Source organism: Brassica napus, chromosome A3 (assembly GCF_020379485.1).
Source record: "Brassica napus cultivar Da-Ae chromosome A3, Da-Ae, whole genome shotgun sequence".
Classification (NCBI taxonomy): Eukaryota; Viridiplantae; Streptophyta; class Magnoliopsida; order Brassicales; family Brassicaceae; genus Brassica; species Brassica napus.
Window position 1 is genome coordinate 10,031,526 of NC_063436.1, and position 22,202 is coordinate 10,053,727.

Below are 22,202 nucleotides of genomic sequence, written 5' to 3' on the forward strand. Positions count from 1 at the left end.
ACCATAAAGAATTTGAGACAAGATTCTTGTAAAACTAATGAGGTCATTACTAGTGTTTTGATTCTTTAGGTAGGGTTAAGACAAGTTTCAATCATTATAAAAGAAAAAAAAACTACTACATAATAGCAACTTTTAGACAATTACTACTTTTTTTTACATTTTCTTTGGCAAACTCTATAATGAGTTGCCCTTTAAAAAGAACTCCATAATGAGTTAAGTCTGAGAGAAAGACACCTACATTTTAATTTGAAAGGAGGAAAAAAGAAGAAATCATGTGGCCACCAGTTAAGCTTTTAAGACCAAAATAACCAATCAGTACTATCCACAGTAAAGTCTATATCGTATTATTCATAAACTATTTAATAATCCTTATCTTCTTTTCTGTTTATATGATTAAATATCCAGCTCTCTCTCTCTCTCAGCCACCTACCGACACTTACATAACTGTTCAAAAACGTCATCTTCTTTCTTCTTTACTCTTCTTCTTCTTTATCAGATACAACCCTCAGGAGTGATCATGAAACAGATGAGAAAGAGTAATCTTTCGATCTTTGCAGTCGTCTTTTCCCTTTTTCTCGTCGGGATCATCATGTACAATGACAACGTCAAATCCATTGCGTACTTAACATCCTCAAGCCCATTCTCTAGTTTATTTGAAGACGGAGGGGCCGTGGAGTTGCCACCGGAGGAGTGCGATCTCTTCACCGGAAAATGGGTATTCGACAACAAGACGCATCCATTGTACAAAGAGGAGCAGTGCGAGTTCTTGACGGAGCAAGTGACTTGCTTAAGAAACGGAAGGAAAGATTCTCTGTTTCAGAACTGGAGATGGCAACCTAGAGACTGTTCTTTGCCAAAGTAAAGCTAAATTGTTTTTAAGATGTTCTGTTCTTTTACGTTTTAAGACAATATGATTTTGATGTTATTGTGTTACTGATTTTGGTTTGAAGATTCAAAGCGAGAGTGTTGCTAGAGAAGTTGAGGAACAAGAGGTTGATGTTTGTGGGTGACTCGCTAAACCGGAACCAATGGGAATCAATGGTTTGTTTGGTTCAATCAGTGGTTGCTCCCGGTAGAAAAAGCTTAAACCAGACCGGTTCTCTCACCACTTTTCAAATCCAGGTAAAGTAGTAACACTTGTGATACAGTACTGACACTAGTGAGTAGTGACATTATTCTTTTTTTGGGTCTATTCAATATAGTATTTGATTTTATTTTGAAATGATTTGATTTTAATGAACTTTTAGATAGTTTAAGGTGAATTATGAAAGTTATTGTGATTTTATTTAAAATTCTATTTGAAACCACAATTTAAAGTTGGATATTGTGATATTAGAACATTTTTTTATAAAATTTACTATTTATAATATTTCCAACAACAATGAATTTCGAATTACTTTGAAAATCACAAGTTCTTAACACTGAAATTTGAATTTTTTTTTAAAAAAAAATTGTGTTTAAATAACAACAGTTTTTATTTTTTTAAATACAAATCACACCAAATTCCACTTGATTTTTTATTCTTATTTTGGGTTTTTATTAATAAAAAGGACTATAACGCCACGGTGGAGTTTTATTGGGCACCGTTTTTGGTGGAATCAAATTCCGACGATCCAAGAAAGCATAGTATAATCGATCGTATAATAATGCCAGAGTCCATTGAGAAGCATGCAGTCAACTGGAAAGACGTTGACTTTCTTGTCTTCAATAGTTACATCTGGTGGATGAACACTGTATCCATCAAAGTCTTGTAAGTAGTTTAGTACAGTACTACTACACACTGACACACAGAGACACTTCTGTATATATTGTAATGAACTTGATTGAAGAATGTGATGATGAAAACAGACGAGGCTCGTTCGATGAAGGTGACACAGAGTATGATGAGATCAGACGGCCAATAGCGTATGAGAGAGTGTTGAGGACATGGGGAGATTGGGTGGACCATCACATTGATCCTCTACGTACAACTGTTTTCTTCATGAGCATGTCTCCACTTCACATTAAGTAATTAATTAAATTAGTCTCTCCCTAATATTTACTTTAGCTGTATAAGTAATTTTTATAATTAATATTTTTTTGTTTTGTTAGGAGTTCGGACTGGGGGAATCCTGATGGTATACTATGCGCATTAGAGACAACACCGATCCTAAACAAGTCCATGGTGTTCAACGTTGGGACGAACTACAGGCTGTTTTCGGAGATAGGAACGGACTACAGACTGTTTTCATCTGTTGAAAACGTCACGCAGTCTATGAAAGTTCCTATACGTTTCCTCAACATCACTGCGTTGTCTGAGTACCGTAAAGATGCACATACTTCGGTTTACACGATCAAGCAAGGCAAATTGCTAACGCAGGAGCAGCAAAATGATCCAGCCACTTATGCGGACTGTATCCACTGGTGCTTGCCTGGCTTGCCTGATACTTGGAATGAGATTCTTTATACACATATCATCTCAAGATCTTCATGACCCAAAGATGAAATTATTTGGAACCTCTCATCCTTTTTTGTTGTTTGTTAAAATTTTATAGGATGAAAACCTAAAGGGGCTTGACGTCGGAGCCAAGTATGCCACATAATGTTACAAAGACTATCTTCACAAAGAATATAGAGGAAATGTATTTGTTACCTTATTTATAAGATTGTGACTTTTTTTATCTTCATGCAAAGAATATTGAAGAACAACCAAAACAATATTTTTTATTTAACAGATGAATAATTATTGATAAATGCCAAGATAAGTAGGTAGTACTATCAGCTCCATGATTGTGAAAGATGTTGGTTTAGTTGAAACTACTAACTTTTTGATTAACCAACTACGACTCAACATTCATGAATGTTCAACCAATTCTCTCTTGTCCATAACCAATCTAACGAGATGAGACAAACTGGTGGTACAAAGAGGAGTTCTTACCTTCATGTGCTATACTTTGGAGTCATTGTTCTTCCCTTGTTCCTTCTTGGATGCTATCTGTACAATGAGAAACAGAGGTTCGGTCAGTTTCAAGAATTCAAGAAAGATAACCTACAAGAAGAAGATAAGGAGAAGAAGATTAACCTGGTGCCATTAGAAGTCTGCGATGTTTTCACAGGAAAATGGGTTCTGGATAACGTTACACATCCATTGTACAAAGAAGATGAATGCGAGTTCCTCTCAGAGTGGGTGGCATGTACAAGAAACGGGAGGCCAGACTCAAAGTACCAGAAATGGAGATGGCAACCTCGAGACTGCTCTTTACCAAGGTCCGTTTCATCTTTCTGAGAACAAGCTGAGTTACACTCTCTTCTTATTCTTCTCTCAAATGACTTTATTGTGTTCTAGGTTTGATGCAAAGCTGCTGCTAGAGAAACTCAGGGGGAAAAAACTAATGTTCATAGGTGATTCAATACATTATAACCAGTGGCAGTCCATGGTTTGTATGGTTCAATCAATCATTCCATCAAGCAAAAAGACATTAAACCAGACAGCACAAATGTCAATCTTCATTACAGAGGTCTTATATGCCCAAAAAAAGAAAAATGTAATAACCCAAGAAGCAAAAAGTAATCAAAATCTGATCTCTCTTTTTAATGTGTAGGAGTACAATACAACCATATCATTCTACTGGGCACCATTCCTAGTCGAATCAAATGCTGATCCTCCAGACAAGAGAGATGGCAAGAGAGAACCAATTATCATGCCTGGATCAATCTCAAAGCACGGCGAGAACTGGAAAGACGCAGACTTCCTCGTGTTCAACACTTACATTTGGTGGACCAGACATTCTAAGATCAAAGTTCTGTAAGTATCTCTACCATGTTGCATACTCCAATTTAGCCAATACTGATAATGTTTCTGACGGCTGAAGAACACAAGGATCTTTCAGTAACGAGTCAAAAGAGAGTAATGAAGTTGGAATCTATATCATGTACGAAGAAGTACTACGGACATGGAAAAACTGGCTAGAACAAAACATTGACCCAAACCGAACATCTGTCTTTTTCAGCAGCATGTCACCAACTCATGTCAGGTAACTTATGGTCCAAGAAACCCAAGTTTTGTTTCTTTTTCAACTTCCTTATATGACATGCACCTTCAACAAAATGTAACAGGAGTTCAGACTGGGACGTCAGTGGAGGAGTAACCAGAAAGTGCGAGAAAGAGACGGAACCTATACTCGACATGTCGAAACCAGTAGCTGTCGGAACAAACCGTAGGCTTCAAGAAATCGCAGTGAACGTGACTAAATCCACCACAAAAGTTCATGTAACATTCCTCAACGTGACAACAATGTCAGAGTACAGGAAAGATGCGCATACATCCTTTTACGGGTCGAGAAGTGGTAGACTCTCAACTCCGGTGCAGAAGTCGGATCCAAGAACGTTCGCTGATTGTTATCACTGGTGTCTTCCAGGTTTGCCAGATACATGGAACGAGTTTCTCTCATTGTATATCATCCACAGAAGTTAAAACACTTTTTTTTTTGTGAACTTTTCAAGTTGGTTTATAACTGAACGTGCAAGTTTAAGTTTTAGTGTCTCGTCTTTGCATAGGGAAGAGTTTTTTTGTCCGAAAGCATAACTTGATTAGTAGATTACAAAAGAAACACAATGAAAACATACAAACATGGTCATTTATCATCTTGTGAACCAAAGATGAACTTATTACAAGAAACCAAACACGCTTCTACATGGAAATATTTGACATAGGATTTTTGTCACACATCCATCGAGAGCTTTTAACATTAAGTCCTGGTCCTGGATGTGGGTTCGTCCATCTCCTCTCCTTCATCTTCATCGTCAGCCTTTCCAGTTCTCGTACCTCCTTTGCGTCCCATCTGTTGATATCCTTCAGTTCCTAGCTGCTCCTTCCTTGTATTCCCTCCTCGGCTCCTCCCTTAAAACATAATATCCCACAAATATCAAATCCCGTTACTATAGTCTATATTAATAACTTGAGATATACGTAACCATAAAATGGGAAATAAGTAGATATAGACCTTCAGCAAGATGCTGTTGAGCTTCGAAGCTTTTGCCTCCAGTGCCACCTTGCACGACGGTTTCTCCTTTCTTGGCCCTCTCGTCCAGCTGTTTCTTCTCCTGTTGAGAAGCCATGGCTCTTTATTTTTTGGCAAAAGTTTTTTTTTTTGGTTTAGTTTTTTAGCAAAAATTTATAAAAAAACTTAGAGAACAGAACAAATAAACCCAAACGACTTGGTGATGATGAATAATCGAAGAGATCGGCCTATTTGTGTATATATATTCGAATTGTTTGGGATGTCATTTTACTAGCTAGTGTCTCCACGTTGAGATTTGACGTGGTGATTCAGGAACAATCGGTACGTCATACGTGTGCTCTTCTTTTATGGTGACATGCCACGTGCGGATTGATTTAGCTGACGTATACTTGGAACTTGAAAGAGCCATGCTGCTTTTAATCTTCTTTGATGGTGACATGCCACGTGCGAATTGAATTAGCTGACGTATACTTGAAACTTGAAAGAGCCATGCTGCTTCACCGCGTGTTCTTTATCTATACCCCGGAAGCTGTTTTGTGTGTTGTCTTGTATGCTTATATACAGAATAAGTTTAATTTAAAACGTTGGAGGTCCTTCGCTCAGTATTAGATACAAAGTGTGATTGAAATTAATCTTTAATACTATATAAGATAGATGAGCTATTCTACTTATCACTAATTAGTTTTAGGTTGGAAGTCAATCTAATTTAATATAATATTAGAGTTCGATTTACGCAGTTTTATCCGATCTACATCGATCTGATCCAAAGTTGGTCCATCAATCCTTGTCCGAGTATTCTAAAATTGACATTCAAAAAACTTTTCATCTCGAATGGCGTATTAAACACAAAATATCTTAAATCACTACTTGGAATGAATATTTAGTAATATATAATATAAATGTACCACTTCATTTATCATCAATTGGTTTTAAGTTATAAGTCTATCTAGCTTAACACTTTGTATCTTATGGTATGTAATTTGCCGGTCAAAACGACATTAGGTGACGACTATTCTTTGTTTTGAGACTAGATTGAACTACCGAAAAAGTCTTCCACCCCTGGATGGCTGCAACTATGATTATTAAAAATCAAGTGAAATAAACAACTCTTAACAAACAAAAAACAATTAAGAAATCAACTTTGATTAGTGTTAAATTCAGGTTTATTATGGGCTTCCAACTTAAAACCAATCGGTGATTATTGGATTGACCTTAACCCTTTATATATTACTTAATGTCCCTTAGAATTTCCGATATGGGATATACATCTCTAATACTCCTCCTCGAGATGATGGCTGTTATCGGCCAAAAATCTCGAAACTTTAGAACATTTATACTCAGTCGAGCGAGTTTAACACAATCTTTATACCCGGTTGGAAGGGTTAATCACGACCTTTATACCCGGTCAGAAGGATTAATTTTTAATGATCTGGGCTCTGATACCATGTTAAATTCGGGTTTATTATGGGTTTCCAACTCAAAACCAATTAGCAATTAGTACATTGGCTCTAACCCTTTATGTATTACTTAATGTCCCATTGATTTTCCAATGTGGGATACATATCCCTTAATACCCCTCTTCGAAATGATGGTTCTTATCGGCCAGAAATATCGGAAACTTTTTAAGACAGTTATACTCGGTTGAACGAGTCAATTACGACCTATTTACCCGGTCGGGTAGGATTAATATTAATTAGGGATTTAACTTATTAGGATTTGGGCTCTGATACCATGTTAAATTCAGGTTTATTATGGGCTTCCAACTTAAAACCAATTAGTGATTAGTGGATTGACCCTAACCCTTTATATATTACTTAATGTCCTTTAGAATTCCCGATGTGTGATACATATCCCTATCCCTTAATAATTAGAACATGTGTTGCAACATATAAACCGGGGAATACAATCCCAAATCTAAAATGATGAACAATGGAGAAAATTTAAAGAAAATGGAGAAAATTAAGAGGCCATGAGAAATGTCAAAACCTTTTTCTACTACGTATTAAATGTTACCAGAAATGAACTCAAAAGAGAAAACCATAAAATAAGTTGAGTTGCCTATGCTATATAACCCACAAAATAAGTTCACTAGGCTATATCTATGAATTTTTAGAAGTTGTCTATTATTACAAAATGAGTTACATTCAGGATACTTTAGTCTTCCCCCGGTCTATACTACTGTCTTCTCTTTGGAAAAGAATACAACAAATTCATTATTGTGATAAAGATACTGTCTTCGCTATCCCACAAGGTTATTCTCAGAAAGCAGCAATGACAGAGATAAATGATAATTCGTGGTATGAGTTCTAACTTTATGAATGTTTATATAAAATCAAAAGTGAGGACTCCCTACATCTTCGCTCCGAGTTCAACTGATGAAACCTCACTTTCTGATTCAGAATAACCTTGGACTACAATTGATGGACAAATGTGCCCCTCAGTTTTGACCGTCACATTGTCTTTTGTGGCCTTTACATAACTTACCAACTATCCAATCGTTAACCTCTGAATTACATGTTGCATATTCGATTAGCTGATTGCTTTATAAATGTGAATTTATTTTGTTTCAAACAGTTATATATGTCGTTGTTACGTCAATTTCAAAGCTGAAAATGTTGTTCATGTTAATTTTATTTTGTGTTCTAATATATATTTTAATGTAATTTCTAACCAGAAAGTAAACTTAAGTTAAATTCGTTTGCGAAGTCAAAAATGCCGACTCGAGACTGAGCCTTAGGAGGGAAGTTATTTCCGTTCATATATGACGAGGTATTGTCAACTGTTCCCAATCATACACTACATACACAATACTTTAATATTTATACATTTACGTATGGTATGATGTCTTAAATCTAAATGTTGTTCCTCTTTCCTTATAAGAATTAATATTGGAGTATTGATACCATGACAAATTATAGTTTGGATCAAAAGAAACTTGAATTTTATTGACAATCATGCTTGGTATTTATACCCAAGAAAGTACTGCTAGAATAGGAAAACGTAAAACCAAATCTAACTAGGAAAAACATATGAATAATTATCTAAAGACATATTAGTATGATTTCCTAAGCTTTATAGAAAATACATTTTGCCAGGTATACAGTAAATCATGTATTTTTTGCTCTGCATTATAAATTAATTGGAGTGACTAATTTAAAACCCTTTATAAAATGAATATACGAAGCTTTTTCTATTAAGCCCCAAAATCAGCTTCAATAAAAAGTCTTATCAAGTATCCAAAATCCTACAAATGGATAGCTTTTCTAGAAAGGCATATATGTCCGAGGACTAATTTTTCTTAATCGAGTTATTCATCCCTCGCATTCACGTAATATACCACAAAAAGTTGGGAACCATTTATGTATACACATCAAACTTTAATTGTTATGCATAGACTAATTGACTTGAAAGTTTGATGGTTTCTACTCTAAGTTAGTTAGCAATTAATGCAAAAAATTATAAAACATACATATATACCTAACTAAAATTGGTATAGGAAGACCAGATATGACTAGTTCCGTATTTCTTCGCAATTAGCCCCCCTTTTGTCAAGAAATCTTCGTATTTATGTGTATATTTATTATATAGTTTTTACCATATTCATTTACGTTAACACGCTAATATAGTAGCTTTTCTAGCGTGTAAACCAAAATTTTACGTTTTTAAAGTAGTTTTATGTTGTTAATTAATGCGTAAAACTATACCCTTTTTTTGAAACTCTACTTGATGAGAGAAAACTATACTTGATGAGAGAAAATCTATAGTTATATATGGTAGCTAGTAATTCACGTTCTTCATAATACATTCTCGATTTCTTACCTACTCATACATGACATAAATGCATACCATTGAGTTGCGAATATTTGCTGCCGATAACATTTTTTTTGCCAAGGATGTAAATATCATATAAATATGAAAGATGTTTGTAAACTTTACAAAAAAAAATTAAAACCAGACGGGGTGCACTTTGCCGATAACATAACATGCATGTATGTTTGTGCGTTCAGTTTAATTACTAAAATAAATGACGCGACTGACTTTCTTTGATTAATTCAATAGCAAGTAGTTAATGTAACCAAACCTATCAGTTCATCAGGCCGCCTGAAAAATGGGACCGTGCATACTCGAAAGACTTACTAGACCGTAATTAAGGTTATTAAACTATACATTTAAAATGAAATAAATCAAATTAGTAACACAATTGTATTCAAATTCAATGGACGGTAGTTCAACATTCAAAGCTTAATTATGGCAATATAATAAACCCTCTTACCAAATTAAAATAAATCAAACAAAAAACTTATGGAGATGAGTGATTTTGGCACCGACGTGAATTTGACTAAATTACGAGAGGGAGACTTGGTCACGAAGGTGTTAATAAGCATGTAAGAAAGAGAAACAATCGTCGTTGACCATTGACCCAAAACTTGGTCATATATAAAAATATCTAAACCGCCCACTATATCGCTAGGTTCTTTGCTTTTTCAGACGTACACAACAAGAAATAACTTAATCAAAACGCAACCCTATTTCTATTTTTCCTTTTCTATCTTTTCCTTATATGCATTCAAGAGTTCGATCAAGAAGAACAAACTTACCATGAACAGATTAGTGATAATGGCTCCGGAATCTCCTGTTTTCTTCCCGTCTCCGCTTGTTTTTTCTCCAACATCGGTCAAAACGCCGTCGTCTTCACCACGTTCAACACCGCAGAAGCTGACAATGGTAGCGTGTCCTTCAAGGAAGGCCAAAGAGACGACTTCGTGTCCTGGCTCCGACACCGTGTTGAAAAGAAAAAGACCACCGATGCTTGACCTAAAGTTGCCTCCGGCGGTTGCATCGTGGTGTAGTACGACGGTGAAGACGCCGGGAAAAGCGGATGAGGTTGTCGAAGTAGAAGAAGATGGAGTTTACTCTGTTTATTGCAAGAGAGGAAGACGTGGACCAATAGAAGATCGGTACGTCGCGGCGGTTGAGCCCGACGAAAGAGTACGTAAAAAGGCTTTCTTCGGCGTTTTTGACGGCCACGGCGGATCCAAAGCGGCGGAGTTCGCGGCCAAGAATCTCGGTAGCAACATTGACGCGGCGATGGCGGCAGCGAGGTCAGGAGAAGAAGGTTACTCGACTGAGAGAGCCATAAGAGACGGTTACATCAAAACTGATGAGGATTTCTTGAAAGAAGGCTCGAGAGGTGGCGCGTGTTGTGTAACCGCTCTTATATCGGAAGGTGAGCTTGCGGTTTCGAATGCAGGAGATTGCCGGGCGGTTATAAGCCGTGGTGGGGTCGCGGAAGCTCTTACTACCGATCACAATCCTGGTCAAGCAGATGAGCTCAAACGGATTGAAGCATTGGTGAGTTTTATCATCCCTTTATATTGTGTGTTTTAGTAATTACTAGCACTACAGAATCGTGGAATGGTTAAAATATATTTAAAAATACGCCAAGGTTTAGGTAACCATATTTTAGGAAAAAACTATATGTGATGAATTCATTGTTCTCCAAGTTTTATACCAATGACATTGAAATTTTGATCAAATTATTAACACATAGGTCACATTCTATTTTCTCTAATTAATTTCATCATGTTTTATAGGAATCGCCGAATGGATGAAAAAATGATGTATTAGTCCAGTTTTATTTGATTGGGTGCGGTTTACTTAATTTTTCTGTGTTGTGTAGGGTGGTTATGTTGACTGCTGCAACGGCGTGTGGAGAATTCAAGGAACATTAGCCGTCTCACGAGGAATTGGAGACCGGTATCTCAAGGAGTGGGTAATAGCTGAACCGGAAACAAAAACATTACGGATTAAACCGGAATTTGAGTTCTTGATCTTAGCATCTGACGGCCTTTGGGATAAGGTAAGCCTAACTGGAAATGTCTTCTTTTGTTAGTCTGTGGTTTGAATGTTGAATCGGATTTTCCGTGGACGTTATAGGTAACGAACCAGGAGGCGGTTGATGTGGTTCGACCGTACTGCGTAGATGTGGAGAATCCAAAGACACTCTCTGCTTGCCAGAAACTAGTCGAGCTATCCTGTAAGAGAGGGTCCTTGGATGATATTAGTCTAATCATAATTCAGCTACAAAAGTTTGTGGCATGATTCATTAAACATCTAGTATTAAGCTAAACTTGATTAAATTCGTTAGGTCTTAAGTTATTGAAATTTTTTGTCGGTATTTACATGTAAATATAAATTTCAAACATTATTAACTAATATTATTATTATTCCTGGGGATCTCAAGATCCAAGTGTCATTATCTTGCGATATGTTTTTTTAATCAATATCTTGCGATATGTTTGAGAAAAAAAAGCAAAAACTAAAAGCTATTCCATAACAAACCCTAAAAGAATATTTCATCATAAGGAAATATCATCCAAAATATTGTCATTCAGCATGTGGTGAAATAAGATGGCGAACAAGGGCCGAGATGGAGACGGCGTAGACTCCATCAGCTCTCTGCCTGATGAGCTCCTACAACACATCCTCTCTTCTCTTAAAACCGCAACTGCCGTCAAGACTTCCACCTTGTCCAAACGATGGAGGCATGTATGGTCTGGTACACCTTCTCTCTACCTCGTTTGGAACGGGCATAATTTTAAAGTTGATTCGATGAACAAAACCCTAGCTCGCTACACGGCTCACAAGATGACGAGTTTTCATCTCTATGCCGATAACATTAACAGGTCCATCGAGTCTCCTGACATTAACAGGTCCATAGAGTTCGCCATGTCCAAGAATGTGGAGAATATGTTGCTGGATATACGTTATTATAGGTATAACTTACCTGAGTTCTTGTACTTCAGTTCCACTATCAAACAACTCACACTTTCGGTACACAACTACTACTCTGATATGAAGGTTCCCACAAGCTCAGTGTCTTGGACATCTCTGAAGAAACTGTCACTGTTTTGTTGCAATTTTTCTGAGGAGTGCATGGCTAGGATTCTATCTGGTAGTCCGATTCTCGAACGCCTAAGGTTGGACTTTTGCAGTGAGCTGAAGGTTATTGATGTCAGCAAATCTCTAAGTCTGAGAACATTGGAAGCAACCATTAGTGCTGCGGGAATCCAAATTGTGGCACCACATATCCGTTGTCTCAGATTGAAAAGCTGCTTGTATCAATGTACTTTAGTTGATGTCTCTTCTTTAACCGAAGCTAACCTAGAGATTAGCGTAATGTCAACTGAAATACTGACGGATGGTTTTCCTCAAGTTATTATGCAAAAGATGGTAGAGAAGTTGCAGAACGTAGAGACACTTACCTTTGGGCCTAACCTTCTTAAGGTATACATTCCTGCATTCTCTAATATCTACTACTCATGTTAGGTTTTGATTTGCAATAATACATTCACACTATGAAATCGCTTAGATATCATTAAAACATAATTCTTATCTTAGCATCCGTAACTAGTCTTTCACTAATAATAATATTTTACTAAAAAAGTTTTCTAAAAGCTTGAGAGAGATCTCCACTTCAGGTGCTCACAGCCTTTTGCTTTCTTCTTGATATATATATATTGTTTTGGTATTTACTATATGTATGTGCTCTTTTTTGTTTAAAGATATTATCTGTTGCCGAGCTCCATCATCTTCCTTTTCCGAGCTTCAAGGTTAAAGATTTGACGCTTGAGACAACGATCTCTCAAGATGTAATTCCTGGCTTAGTAACGGTGCTAGAAAACTCACCTCAGCTGAAGAAGCTAACAGTGCAACCAAAGCTCGTTAATGGCACCGTACTGGTATATATATTTTCCATATATAAGCATCTCTTATTATGCTTCCATTTCTACTGGCGAGTTTGAAGAATCTGATATATTGGGAATATGTTTGCACAACTGAGAATCTTTTTCTGTTGACAGGGGAAGTCTCTTGACGACTTGTTGGATGTGCATGGCTTGATATATTCGGATCAACGCTGGAGGTCGGAAGCGATGGTCTTTCCAAAGATTTTGACTTGGGATGTTGAGCCAAAGCATGTGGTTTCATTCATAAAACTTATTCTCAAAACCACAAAAACATTAGAGAAGATGGTCTTAGGGTTGGGATATTATCTTCAAGGAAGACAAGTTGAAGAGTTTCTTGAGATGGTTCCAATGCTTTGCCAAGACAACAATGTCTCCATCTCAAACAAGTTTAATCAGAGGGGTTTAGTATCAACAACAGTCTATCAAGTCCACTCTGGACTATCATCGATTGTAGGATGGCGAAAACCTTGCCCCTCCTTTGTTAAATGCAATATTGGTTCGTCATGGCTAGACGCCAATCGGAACTGTGGAGCGGCGTGGATGGTGCGTGATCACATGGGACAACCTCTGGTTCATGGACGTCGGTCATACTCCATGGTTGCATCTAGTGTGGAGGCAGACCTTCTAAGCTTCCAATGGGCTATAGAATGTTTGGCAACTAGTCATTTTGATGCAGTTGTCTTTGAATCGCCCTCTTATATTGCAGGGGAGGCAATCTTGCATCCAGAGTCCTTTCCTCAGTACGGAGCTATGCTCAACTCCATACGGAGACAGCTGGAAAGCTTCAGGCTCTGGAGCATTGCTTTCGTTCGTAAGGAAGGTAACCTCTGTGTGGATGCAATTGCTCTCAGTGTTACCCGTGATCATCGTTATCAGTCCTACATAGGGCGTGCTGGACCGTCGTGGCTTAACCAATTGATCCAAGAAGAAGCAGCTGCAACCACTAACCCCGACTAAGACCCGATAATGCCTCTGTTTCTGTTTTGGATAGAGAACTCTTCCTTGAGTTTCTTTTTCTCTGTTGGTTTGCGTTTAGGCCCTTTTGGTGCCTTGTATTATTACCTCTCTCATAACTGTTTCGAGATTGAGATATCTTTTCACATTAATGAAGTTTACCAAGTGTTAAAAAATGAGAAGTTTCCATATTCATTTACTTGAGAGTTCTAGATCTCACCTTGGTATATACATATAGATATATATATATATATATATTTATACGGTACAATTTAGCCTATAGGATTATTTGATTTAAGATGTAAGTGATGTAGCTTTAATATAATGGTCAGAGTCTTGGCTCTGTTTATCTAGCGTGGGAAGCCTTACGAAATTTCACTCCTTTGTACTTCCTTTACACTAGTGGATACGCTTTCACTTACCCTCTTGCTCGCCTCTTTGGCTGAAAAGTCGTTTGCTATACTCATTACCCAACCATTAGTTTGGATATGATATCTTGTGTCGTTAAAGGAACTCCATGTAACAACAACGCTTCAATCGCCAAGAGGTTTTGGTTTCTCCTTGCTTAGTTAGTGATTTAACTTCTGTTGGTTTGCTAGTGAGGGTTTTGTTTTGTTGGTAGTGACTGTAGAGTTCTATAGAAACGCCATGTACTGATGTACAGGTGTTTGCTCAAAGCTCTTATTCAAACTTGTTTCTTGTAATACACAGAGCTTTTGTGATTCTTATCCTATGGGATCATAGATGAACGCTTTGGAATTAGTGTTGTTGAGTACATGACTGCGGCTGGTGCAATCCCAATAGGTCAGACTTAAGGCTTTTATCCCAGAATTTCAGTTACTCTTATATCTTCTTAAGGCTCATCTGTTTTTTTTTTTTACTTGTGGTGCAGCTCACAACTCGGCTGGACCCAAAATGGACATTGTGTAGGAAGAAGATGGACAAAGAACAGGCTTTCTTGCTGAGACTGTGGAGGAATATGCTGAAGCGATCCTTGAGATTGTGAAGATGAAAGAAACAGAGAGGCTTAAGATGGCTGCATATGCTGGAAAATGAGCCACGAGGTTCCCTGAACAACAGTTAAGTGAGGACATAGACTTGTTGTCTTCCTGATTCTACTTGACTGGTTAAAAAGTTTTGTCATCATCAGACGTTAACTTTCAATAGCACTGTCATGTTTGCAACTACTTGCGTTGTCTTTGAACTCATGTTCTTTTCAATGAAAATTAACCAAGAATTAGAAAAAGAAAAAAAAAAGTTAAAGGGCAGGAAGAACCATGCATGGCCCGACAAACCCATTGGTCTTACTATGTCTTTGTCGCTTAACCGCAGATTGCTCTACAAACCGGCGTTAATTAGGGTTAGGTCGCTCGGTGCCGTTAAGCTGACCACAGCATCTCTACTTGTATTAGTTTGCAACTCATTTGTGTGGACAATATATAACAAATATGTGATTGTGAATGACATTAAGATTCTGTAGCAGATTAAATCAATGCACTAGAGATCATTCTAGAGAAAGAAGACAAGTATTCATTGTCGGTAGTTGCTAGTTGATCTTTATAGAAAAGCCACGCATAGATGGAATATACGACGACGGGGAAAAACAAAAAGAAACTAACAAAGCATTCGAGTAGTTGATATGATTATCATAGTAACAAAAGATTGCAAGATGAAATTATTTGCATTGAAAATATGCCAATTATGCAAACACTTTGTTATAATTATTAATATCATATAATCGGGAGGCTTATTAACTAGGGCAGATAATTTCAAAGTTAACCTTTAAGGTTGTAATGTTTTATTTTCTTTCTGTTTAATTTTGATGAAAGCCGCTTCCAAAATTTTTTTTTATTAATATCATATAGGACTATAGAAGTATAATTAGGTATATCGACATATCGTTTGAATCTCTTTTGATATTTACTTTGGGATCTAACCATACTACTAAACTTTCACCAGTTTTGACTATCATTTCTGTTTATGTAGCTAGTGTTTAACAGAAGCTATTAGTTTTTTTTACTAAACAGAAGCTATTACAGTTTGATGTTAAAAATTGAAAATATTGTTTTATCAAGTTAGTTAATCGTATATGTGTATAATTATATTATCGTTTTATTTGAACCAACTTGTGTTTTGAATGGTAATATTTACTATTTACTTAGCCGTTGGTAATAACTAGCTAAGTTCTTTATATAGTTGTATACTTCAGTTTTATCACAATTTTTTTTGTAGTAAGATTTTCACATATTAAAAGAAATGTTACCATTTTTCTGTTTTATCCTTGATTAATATATTTATGAGTTTACTTGGATAAGCTAAAAATAGTATAAACCTAAATCTAATCTATCTATAATAATAAAAGAGAGTTTTCTCTCACCTCCTTGCGCCACGTCAGCATAAAAAGAGGGGTATTTCATGACACCTGGCAGCTCTTCATTCATCAACTTTCTTCTTTCGTCATTAACTGAAAATATCCTCTCTTTGGGCCTTCTTGCAATCATATTATTCAGACCCAATATCTCTAGGTTTTCATATTTTTTTTGTAATAAAACAGAGTTTTCTCTCATTTCCTTGTGCCACGTCAGCATGAAAGGAGGGGCATTTCATGACATCTGGCAGCTCTTCATTCATCAACTTTCTTATTTCGTCGTTAACTGAAAATATCCTCTCTTTGGGCCTTCTTGCAATCATATTATTCAGACCCAATATCTCTAGGTTTTCATATTTTTTGTAATATCGGCAAACAAATCTTTGTTTCGCTTCCCTTCTCTTCAGATGATTCGTCCTACGAAGAGCTCTCTATAACGGCTCTGATTTTCATTTATGTGCTCCCTAAATCCGTGCGTTAACGTGATTTACCGCATTCGACCCACTCTCTAGCATTGAATCGACCTCTTCATCTTCTAATGTAACCGGCAAAGCTTTCCTATAAATTTGCAAGATCCCAGTGATGAACAACACAATCTTAACGAATTTTAGAAATTAATAATCGTGGCTGAGTAGGTATGCAGGCTTCTATTTGTTTTCCCAAGTGAAGTATTTTTTTCTTTTCCCCAGTGTTTAATCGTCGGCAGCCAGACGCTGTGCTCTGTGATCGAGAACGTTGCTTTGGTAATGGCAAGCTTCCTCATGTTCTTCACGATAAAGGTAACTAAATTCCAACTTATTGACCCTGACCTCCTCTAATTTTCAACTAATTGCAATGGGAACACTGGTTTTGGACCAATAAGAAATCATAATAGAGATCTGTATTTACAGATTGGGATATAATTTTGGAATAGTCCATTGTCTATGGCTTCCATCGGTTGGAACTGTAGACCTTAAAGAGGGCTCTAGCCGTTGTTCCACGAAAGAGAAATGGTGGTGATCCTGATGGAAATCCAAGTTCGCCATCGATCAAACAGAAGACTATCAAGATGAGGTAACATGAATATATGATTTTGTTTCACTTTATAGGGGTTTGATTTTGTTCTATAAGTAGTGCTAATCGTGTTATAAATTTAGGATGACTATAAGGATGAAGCAGAGCTTGAGATTTATTGTATCCAACAACGTCTGAGCAAATGGTACGAGAGACAAAGTGCGATGATTCTTCTGCTGCCTTGCATTCTCCTATAATTTCTTCCTTTTTTTTGAAAAAAATTGCAGGGATTAGTAAATGGGAGAAGCTGACACATAAGCAGAATCTGAGGTAGATCAACAGATAGAATAACTTTTATGGTATAGAATTCAGAAATTCAATAACTAGACATTTCTTTACAAGTCTTTTTCATATCCCTCTATTCTTCTGTTTGAAATGTGAGATATATTTAGGGGATTTATTACAGAATCGCATGTTGAAATGTTGTGACAGTGATGAGCATGCTTATTACTCATCGATTATGTCATATGGCAGGCGTAGCCTTGACAACCAAGGTAATAAAATCAGCTAAAAGGAGTATTTGGCCATGACTATTTACCTTCTCTTTATGTGTATCCATGTGCAAGAGTTAACTCACATATATTGGTACCATGAGATTTAGAAACTAAAGAAAATAATATATAGTTGAACTGTTTTGTCCTGATCGTACTGATCTCATTTTGTATTTTTATAAGATATTTTTCAAGTTGAGATAATCTTCGTGATTGTCTCATGGGATAACATTTTAGGAAGTTAAACAGAGAAAGTCAAAAGGTGCGGGCTTGACAGATGAGTTGGCAGCTTGAAGAAGAAGACATTTGTTCTCTCAGGATATTTTCAGTTAAGGAGTTGTTGAACATAAGTAGAAGTGCTGGATGTCTTTGGGAATTACGATTGAGGATTGTAATCATAAACAAAGCAAAACTTAGGTCTTTTGAGGCGAGAGTTCAACAGATCTTTAAGTGATGGATTTGTAAAATTTTTATTCAGATTCGGTTATTCAGTGTACGTCCGTACCATTTTGTAAGTCATCTTTTTAAATTGAATAACAAGTTACAGAGATTTGAAGGTGAAATTCAGAGTTATTATTTAAATTTTGTAGCTTATATCTTATCAAACGGTTCTATGAGCTATGAACGTCGCTTTAGGGTAATCTGTCCACTATTTGTCTGTCTACCGGTTCGGAAGCTCCACCCAAAAATTGCTCCTCTGATGCCAGATGTGGAACGAAAGTATAGTTGCTTTCTCCTGTGATGAGACATATGTATTCAACTTATAAACTATTTGAATGAAGCCCTGACTTATCGGAAAACCCAATAAGTTGAACATAACTTGATGACACAGTTTCTTATATGTTTGAGCAACAAAAGAGGTTACTTATTTTAACTGAATGTGTCGTTTTTTTTGGTCAACGATGTGTTGTTTCTTTACAAAAATCATCACTGATATTGGACATATGTTTTTAGTATAATGAAAGAAAAAACAAATGTGCATGATTAGTTATGGAGAAAGTAGTTAAATTATTAGTGATTACACAATATTCAAGCATGATTGCATTTTTATTGAAATAAGAATTGTTGATGAAGTAAAAAAGGTGCTTTCTTTTTGAAAAATGTGAAATAAGAAGACATAATTAGGATTATCATAAATTCAAAATTGAGGACAACTTACAACTATGTACACGGTCCATTAAGAGCTTCTTCTCATATCATAGTATCTCAGCTAGAAGAAAGTTACTAAAACGGAAAGTGCGGATAAGGAGATGGATGTAAGTTTTGCATCACAATGAAGATTACAAACCGGAATGAAAATAGAAAAGGAGTGAGAAGAGGTAGAGAAAGTTATGAAGAAAAATAAAGTTATGGAAATTGAAGATGAGGATAATGATGATACAAACAACAATAGCAACAAAGACAAAGATACATTGCCCTTTGCTTGCTTCATATGAAAAGAGCCAAAGAGCCTTTCATGGATCCAATTGTCACCAAATGCAAGTATAACTTCTGTGAGAATTATGCTTTTTCTCTGCTCAACTATTCATCATGCTAGAATTCAGTTCTAGGTGTAGATGATCATAGAAGATGACGTCTGAGAGGTCATATATAGTCTTTTAAGTAACACCTTATTTATAATATATCATTAGCAAATCATGAAGAAATTATGCATAACTACTAAAACACTAAAAGTTAAATCTTATTTCATTATAAATTGAAAATCTAATATCAGCTGAAACAAACATATATGAAAAATATCATTTGTCATTAAATAAAAAATATTAATTATTATCTACGAAAATATTGAAACTATTTATATAGTATTTTAAAATATAAGTTTTTATAATGTTATCACATTACATTATATTTTCAGTTGATTTATCTTGAGGTCGATTTTCGTTTATTATCGTGAGAAAATTATTAGTGTATTAATTTTATAATTTGAAACTCTTAGAAAAAATATATTACTTATTCTTACTTTAAATTTATTCAACTATATCAAAGTGAAATAAAAACCAAAAGAATATAAACCATTATATTTTTAAATTTTTAAACTTTTAATTTTAATTTTATTTTTTCTTAAAAACATTAGTAGTTCTTTCGATTCAAACCAATAAAATAAAATTAAATTTACAATATGATCTTAGAATTTTTTTAATCATGTTTAATTTTTAAAAAAGTTCTCAAATGTTATATAAAATTAAAATATATATTTATATAAAATATTTTTATTGTAATTCACCCGCCCGTAGGGCGGGCCAACCCCTAGTTATAGTAATAAAGCAATGCTGAAAATATAGAGCCATTCTTTGAGAAACAAAAATAAAATCCTTTCGCTGACAAAAAAAAAACAAAAACAAAATCCTTAGAAGATAATTAAAATGAAATTGAATAGTATGTTTAAAGATAGTTGATTGAGCCTACTATCTAAAATGAACTGCATAGATATAAATTTGTCGGCTAGAAATAAATTATCATTCAGATTTGTAATCTTTTTAATTAACTCTAATCCATAAATTTGATGATAAAAATCGGCTCATATAACTGGAGTGTAAGTAGTTGATTAGAACCACATGCCAACGGCTTGATAAACTCGAATCTGACTGCAATCTTTAACATAATTATATATCAATGTGTGGTATGAAACTGCTGATTTCGAAGTGTCACTTTTAGCCCTACATATCTTGATTAACGCACATTTTAAGATATTTTCAATTAAAATTTTGAAAATAGTAAGTTTTAGTGACTTATTACAACGACCACATCTACTGATTACTAAATAAAAGGCTTCTCTTCCGCATGTGAGTATGTGACAAGAAGCGCCACCAAATCTAGGTTAAAGCTCTTTTTTTTCTGTCGATGCTCATAGCAGTTTTTTTCCCAAATTACACAAATAGTTTCATTTTTCTTTATTGGAAAGTATTGTTTTATACTTCTAGACAGAAATTGGAACATATATAGAGAAATTTACAGGAGAGCAATAAGGGTATAAAAAGTTTTTTTTATATGATTTAATGATGCAGTTATATAATTTTTTACTAATATTATTTAACTTGTGAGCGATAACAAAGAAAAAACTGTACGGTTGAATTTTTCAACTTGAACTTTGTCACAATTCAAAATATAGTATGGTAAGAGAAACCATCTTTTGAAGCTTTACTTCTCAAGAAAAAAAAATGTGCGGTTAAGAAAAAATTTCTAAAAGTTGTAGGGAAATTGTCAAATACCTTTATAACTTCAACTCATGTTTTAAATGAGCTTTATTCTAGTCTTTCTCCATCTTTTCACAGGAAAACTATGTCCTATATCAACTACATCAGCAGCATCACCAAACCTAACTGCACAGTTTTTCATTCGACCATGCATAGACGAACAAGCAACATGCATTAAATATATCTAACTATAGTACCATGCTGGCGATGCAAAAGAAACACCGTGTATTTTTTTTTTTTTCCAACTGGTTTTGATTAATAAAACTTGTAGAACAGAACATACAAGAGTGAGATCTTAAACCCACAACAGGGAGACATGAACCCAAACAACGGGTGACTTAAACCCAAATAAAGGGTGACACTTGATAAAACTACAACCAACACAAGAGAACTCTAGACTCATATAACCAAAGTAAAGACAATCTTTGACAAGGGATAACAATATTAATCCTTTTACGATTTGAACAGCCGGAACTCTTGACGAGAGAGGAAGCGATGCAGTGGCCATAACAACGAAACAGAACTAAACTTACCTGAACCTCCAGTTCACAGTACCAAGCCAAAACCAACAAGAATAACATCATATACCAACCAGAGAAGAACTACAACTGGGGCAAGCTCCCTCTTCAAACGAACCTTCATCAGAAACCTTACTACCCTCAACCTCATTATACTGCTTCGATTAGCCGAAGCAACCGAGGAACACGAGAGCAAAAGACAAACCGAGAAATACACTTATCCAAAGGCCGCGACAATGACTCTTTTCTAGAGCGGGACAAGCAACCTGAAACTTCTCAAAGATGTTAGACATGTTCTGATTTCCTCACACCACCACGCCACCATCGCACACCGTTTACACCGAAGCTAGAACGAAGGTAAAAGAAGATTGACACTAAAATCCCAACAAAGACACCTCAGATTCAGCCTTTCTAAAGCCATAAACACCCTTGAACGGAGCAGAGATCTCAAAACATGGCGAGAGTTAATGGAATTGGTCCCCGGACAGCAAGATCTTAACAGAAGCTCAGTAAAATGCAGAGAAGAAACACCGTGTATATCTTAATTATTTTGTTATGGTCCGCGTCATGAATTTAATGGGAAACAGTTTCATTCTGTTCATGCTTTTCTTGACTTTAAATATGATAAAACAAAGCATTGGCAATAAAACATTAGTGCAAGTTTTAAAGTTGACGATAAGTTCCCACTCTCCAAAGAAAGTGGCACTTTCCTTCTACTATTAACTTAGGAAACAATATAAAGTAATTAGATTGTCTATGTAGACACAAATTAATTAAAATATATCTTTGATTGATCTTCTATTCCTCTTGAACTTTTAAAATAATTCTCTTTCACAGAACATTGCACTATTCCTTATTCAACAAGTGAACAACATT

General features: G+C 35.6%; 5 protein-coding genes and 1 long non-coding RNA gene across 10 annotated transcripts; 5 read left to right on the forward strand and 1 right to left on the reverse strand.

Moving 5' to 3' along the window:
* The first annotated feature begins 388 nt into the window (after positions 1-388).
* LOC106438039 (protein trichome birefringence-like 28) lies at positions 389-2,666 on the forward strand. Its single transcript, XM_013879075.3, has 5 exons — positions 389-858; positions 951-1,122; positions 1,551-1,750; positions 1,849-2,007; positions 2,092-2,666. Exons 1-5 carry the CDS (start codon positions 518-520, stop codon positions 2,471-2,473), a joined length of 1,254 nt encoding a protein of 417 aa, XP_013734529.2. The 5' UTR covers positions 389-517; the 3' UTR covers positions 2,474-2,666.
* Positions 2,667-2,819: 153 nt separating this feature from the next.
* On the forward strand, positions 2,820-4,517 carry LOC106438037 (protein trichome birefringence-like 30). Of its 2 annotated transcripts, none has more exons than XM_013879072.3 (5): positions 2,820-3,246; positions 3,326-3,497; positions 3,582-3,784; positions 3,852-4,013; positions 4,096-4,517. In XM_013879072.3, the coding sequence occupies exons 1-5, from the start codon at positions 2,840-2,842 to the stop codon at positions 4,451-4,453; spliced, it is 1,302 nt and encodes a 433-aa protein (XP_013734526.2). In that variant the 5' UTR covers positions 2,820-2,839; the 3' UTR covers positions 4,454-4,517. The 2 variants fall into 2 exon arrangements, with proteins under 2 accessions (XP_013734526.2, XP_048631730.1); XM_048775773.1 differs by having other exon boundaries at positions 3,870-4,013.
* Positions 4,518-4,553: 36 nt separating this feature from the next.
* On the reverse strand, positions 4,554-5,267 carry LOC106438038 (late seed maturation protein P8B6). The gene is made up of 2 exons (XM_013879073.3): positions 4,983-5,267; positions 4,554-4,879 (listed from the first exon to the last, which is right to left on the reverse strand). The coding sequence occupies exons 1-2, from the start codon at positions 5,095-5,097 to the stop codon at positions 4,728-4,730; spliced, it is 267 nt and encodes an 88-aa protein (XP_013734527.1). The 5' UTR covers positions 5,098-5,267; the 3' UTR covers positions 4,554-4,727.
* Positions 5,268-8,979: 3,712 nt separating this feature from the next.
* LOC106443578 (probable protein phosphatase 2C 30) lies at positions 8,980-11,227 on the forward strand. Its single transcript, XM_048775774.1, has 3 exons — positions 8,980-10,352; positions 10,681-10,860; positions 10,938-11,227. The coding sequence occupies exons 1-3, from the start codon at positions 9,600-9,602 to the stop codon at positions 11,100-11,102; spliced, it is 1,098 nt and encodes a 365-aa protein (XP_048631731.1). The 5' UTR covers positions 8,980-9,599; the 3' UTR covers positions 11,103-11,227.
* A 140-nt stretch (positions 11,228-11,367) lies between these two features.
* Positions 11,368-15,156, forward strand: LOC106441870 (putative F-box/LRR-repeat protein At3g18150). The gene is made up of 3 exons (XM_013883622.3): positions 11,368-12,287; positions 12,566-12,742; positions 12,863-15,156. Exons 1-3 carry the CDS (start codon positions 11,412-11,414, stop codon positions 13,703-13,705), a joined length of 1,896 nt encoding a protein of 631 aa, XP_013739076.2. The 5' UTR covers positions 11,368-11,411; the 3' UTR covers positions 13,706-15,156.
* A 1,218-nt stretch (positions 15,157-16,374) lies between these two features.
* Positions 16,375-18,177, forward strand: LOC106438036. 4 transcript variants are annotated; one of them, XR_001287373.3, is made up of 6 exons: positions 16,375-16,610; positions 16,760-16,849; positions 16,961-17,123; positions 17,207-17,268; positions 17,351-17,617; positions 17,852-18,177. It is a non-coding gene; the product is annotated as an uncharacterized LOC106438036 (long non-coding RNA). The 4 variants fall into 4 exon arrangements; XR_001287372.3 differs by having other exon boundaries at positions 16,376-16,849; XR_007338094.1 differs by having other exon boundaries at positions 16,377-16,610; positions 17,351-18,177.
* Positions 18,178-22,202: the final 4,025 nt, after the last annotated feature.

Excerpts from the sequence above, each read along its gene's own strand:
- LOC106438038 (XM_013879073.3), bottom strand. The coding sequence starts at position 5,097 with ATGGCTTCTCAACAGGAGAAGAAACAGCTGGACGAGAGGGCCAAGAAA. Across the intron at positions 4,880-4,982 it reads TCAACAGCATCTTGCTGAAG|GGAGGAGCCGAGGAGGGAAT; the intron begins GTCTATATCTAC and ends TTATGTTTTAAG.
- LOC106438039 (XM_013879075.3), top strand. The coding sequence starts at position 518 with ATGAAACAGATGAGAAAGAGTAATCTTTCGATCTTTGCAGTCGTCTTT. Across the intron at positions 859-950 it reads AGAGACTGTTCTTTGCCAAA|ATTCAAAGCGAGAGTGTTGC; the intron begins GTAAAGCTAAAT and ends TTTGGTTTGAAG. Across the intron at positions 1,751-1,848 it reads ACTGTATCCATCAAAGTCTT|ACGAGGCTCGTTCGATGAAG; the intron begins GTAAGTAGTTTA and ends TGATGAAAACAG.
- LOC106438037 (XM_013879072.3), top strand. The coding sequence starts at position 2,840 with ATGTTCAACCAATTCTCTCTTGTCCATAACCAATCTAACGAGATGAGA. Across the intron at positions 3,498-3,581 it reads TGTCAATCTTCATTACAGAG|GAGTACAATACAACCATATC; the intron begins GTCTTATATGCC and ends TTTAATGTGTAG. Across the intron at positions 3,785-3,851 it reads CATTCTAAGATCAAAGTTCT|AACACAAGGATCTTTCAGTA; the intron begins GTAAGTATCTCT and ends TGACGGCTGAAG.
- LOC106443578 (XM_048775774.1), top strand. The coding sequence starts at position 9,600 with ATGAACAGATTAGTGATAATGGCTCCGGAATCTCCTGTTTTCTTCCCG. Across the intron at positions 10,353-10,680 it reads TCAAACGGATTGAAGCATTG|GGTGGTTATGTTGACTGCTG; the intron begins GTGAGTTTTATC and ends TGTGTTGTGTAG. Across the intron at positions 10,861-10,937 it reads CTGACGGCCTTTGGGATAAG|GTAACGAACCAGGAGGCGGT; the intron begins GTAAGCCTAACT and ends TGGACGTTATAG.
- LOC106441870 (XM_013883622.3), top strand. The coding sequence starts at position 11,412 with ATGGCGAACAAGGGCCGAGATGGAGACGGCGTAGACTCCATCAGCTCT. Across the intron at positions 12,288-12,565 it reads TTGGGCCTAACCTTCTTAAG|ATATTATCTGTTGCCGAGCT; the intron begins GTATACATTCCT and ends TTTTGTTTAAAG. Across the intron at positions 12,743-12,862 it reads TCGTTAATGGCACCGTACTG|GGGAAGTCTCTTGACGACTT; the intron begins GTATATATATTT and ends TTCTGTTGACAG.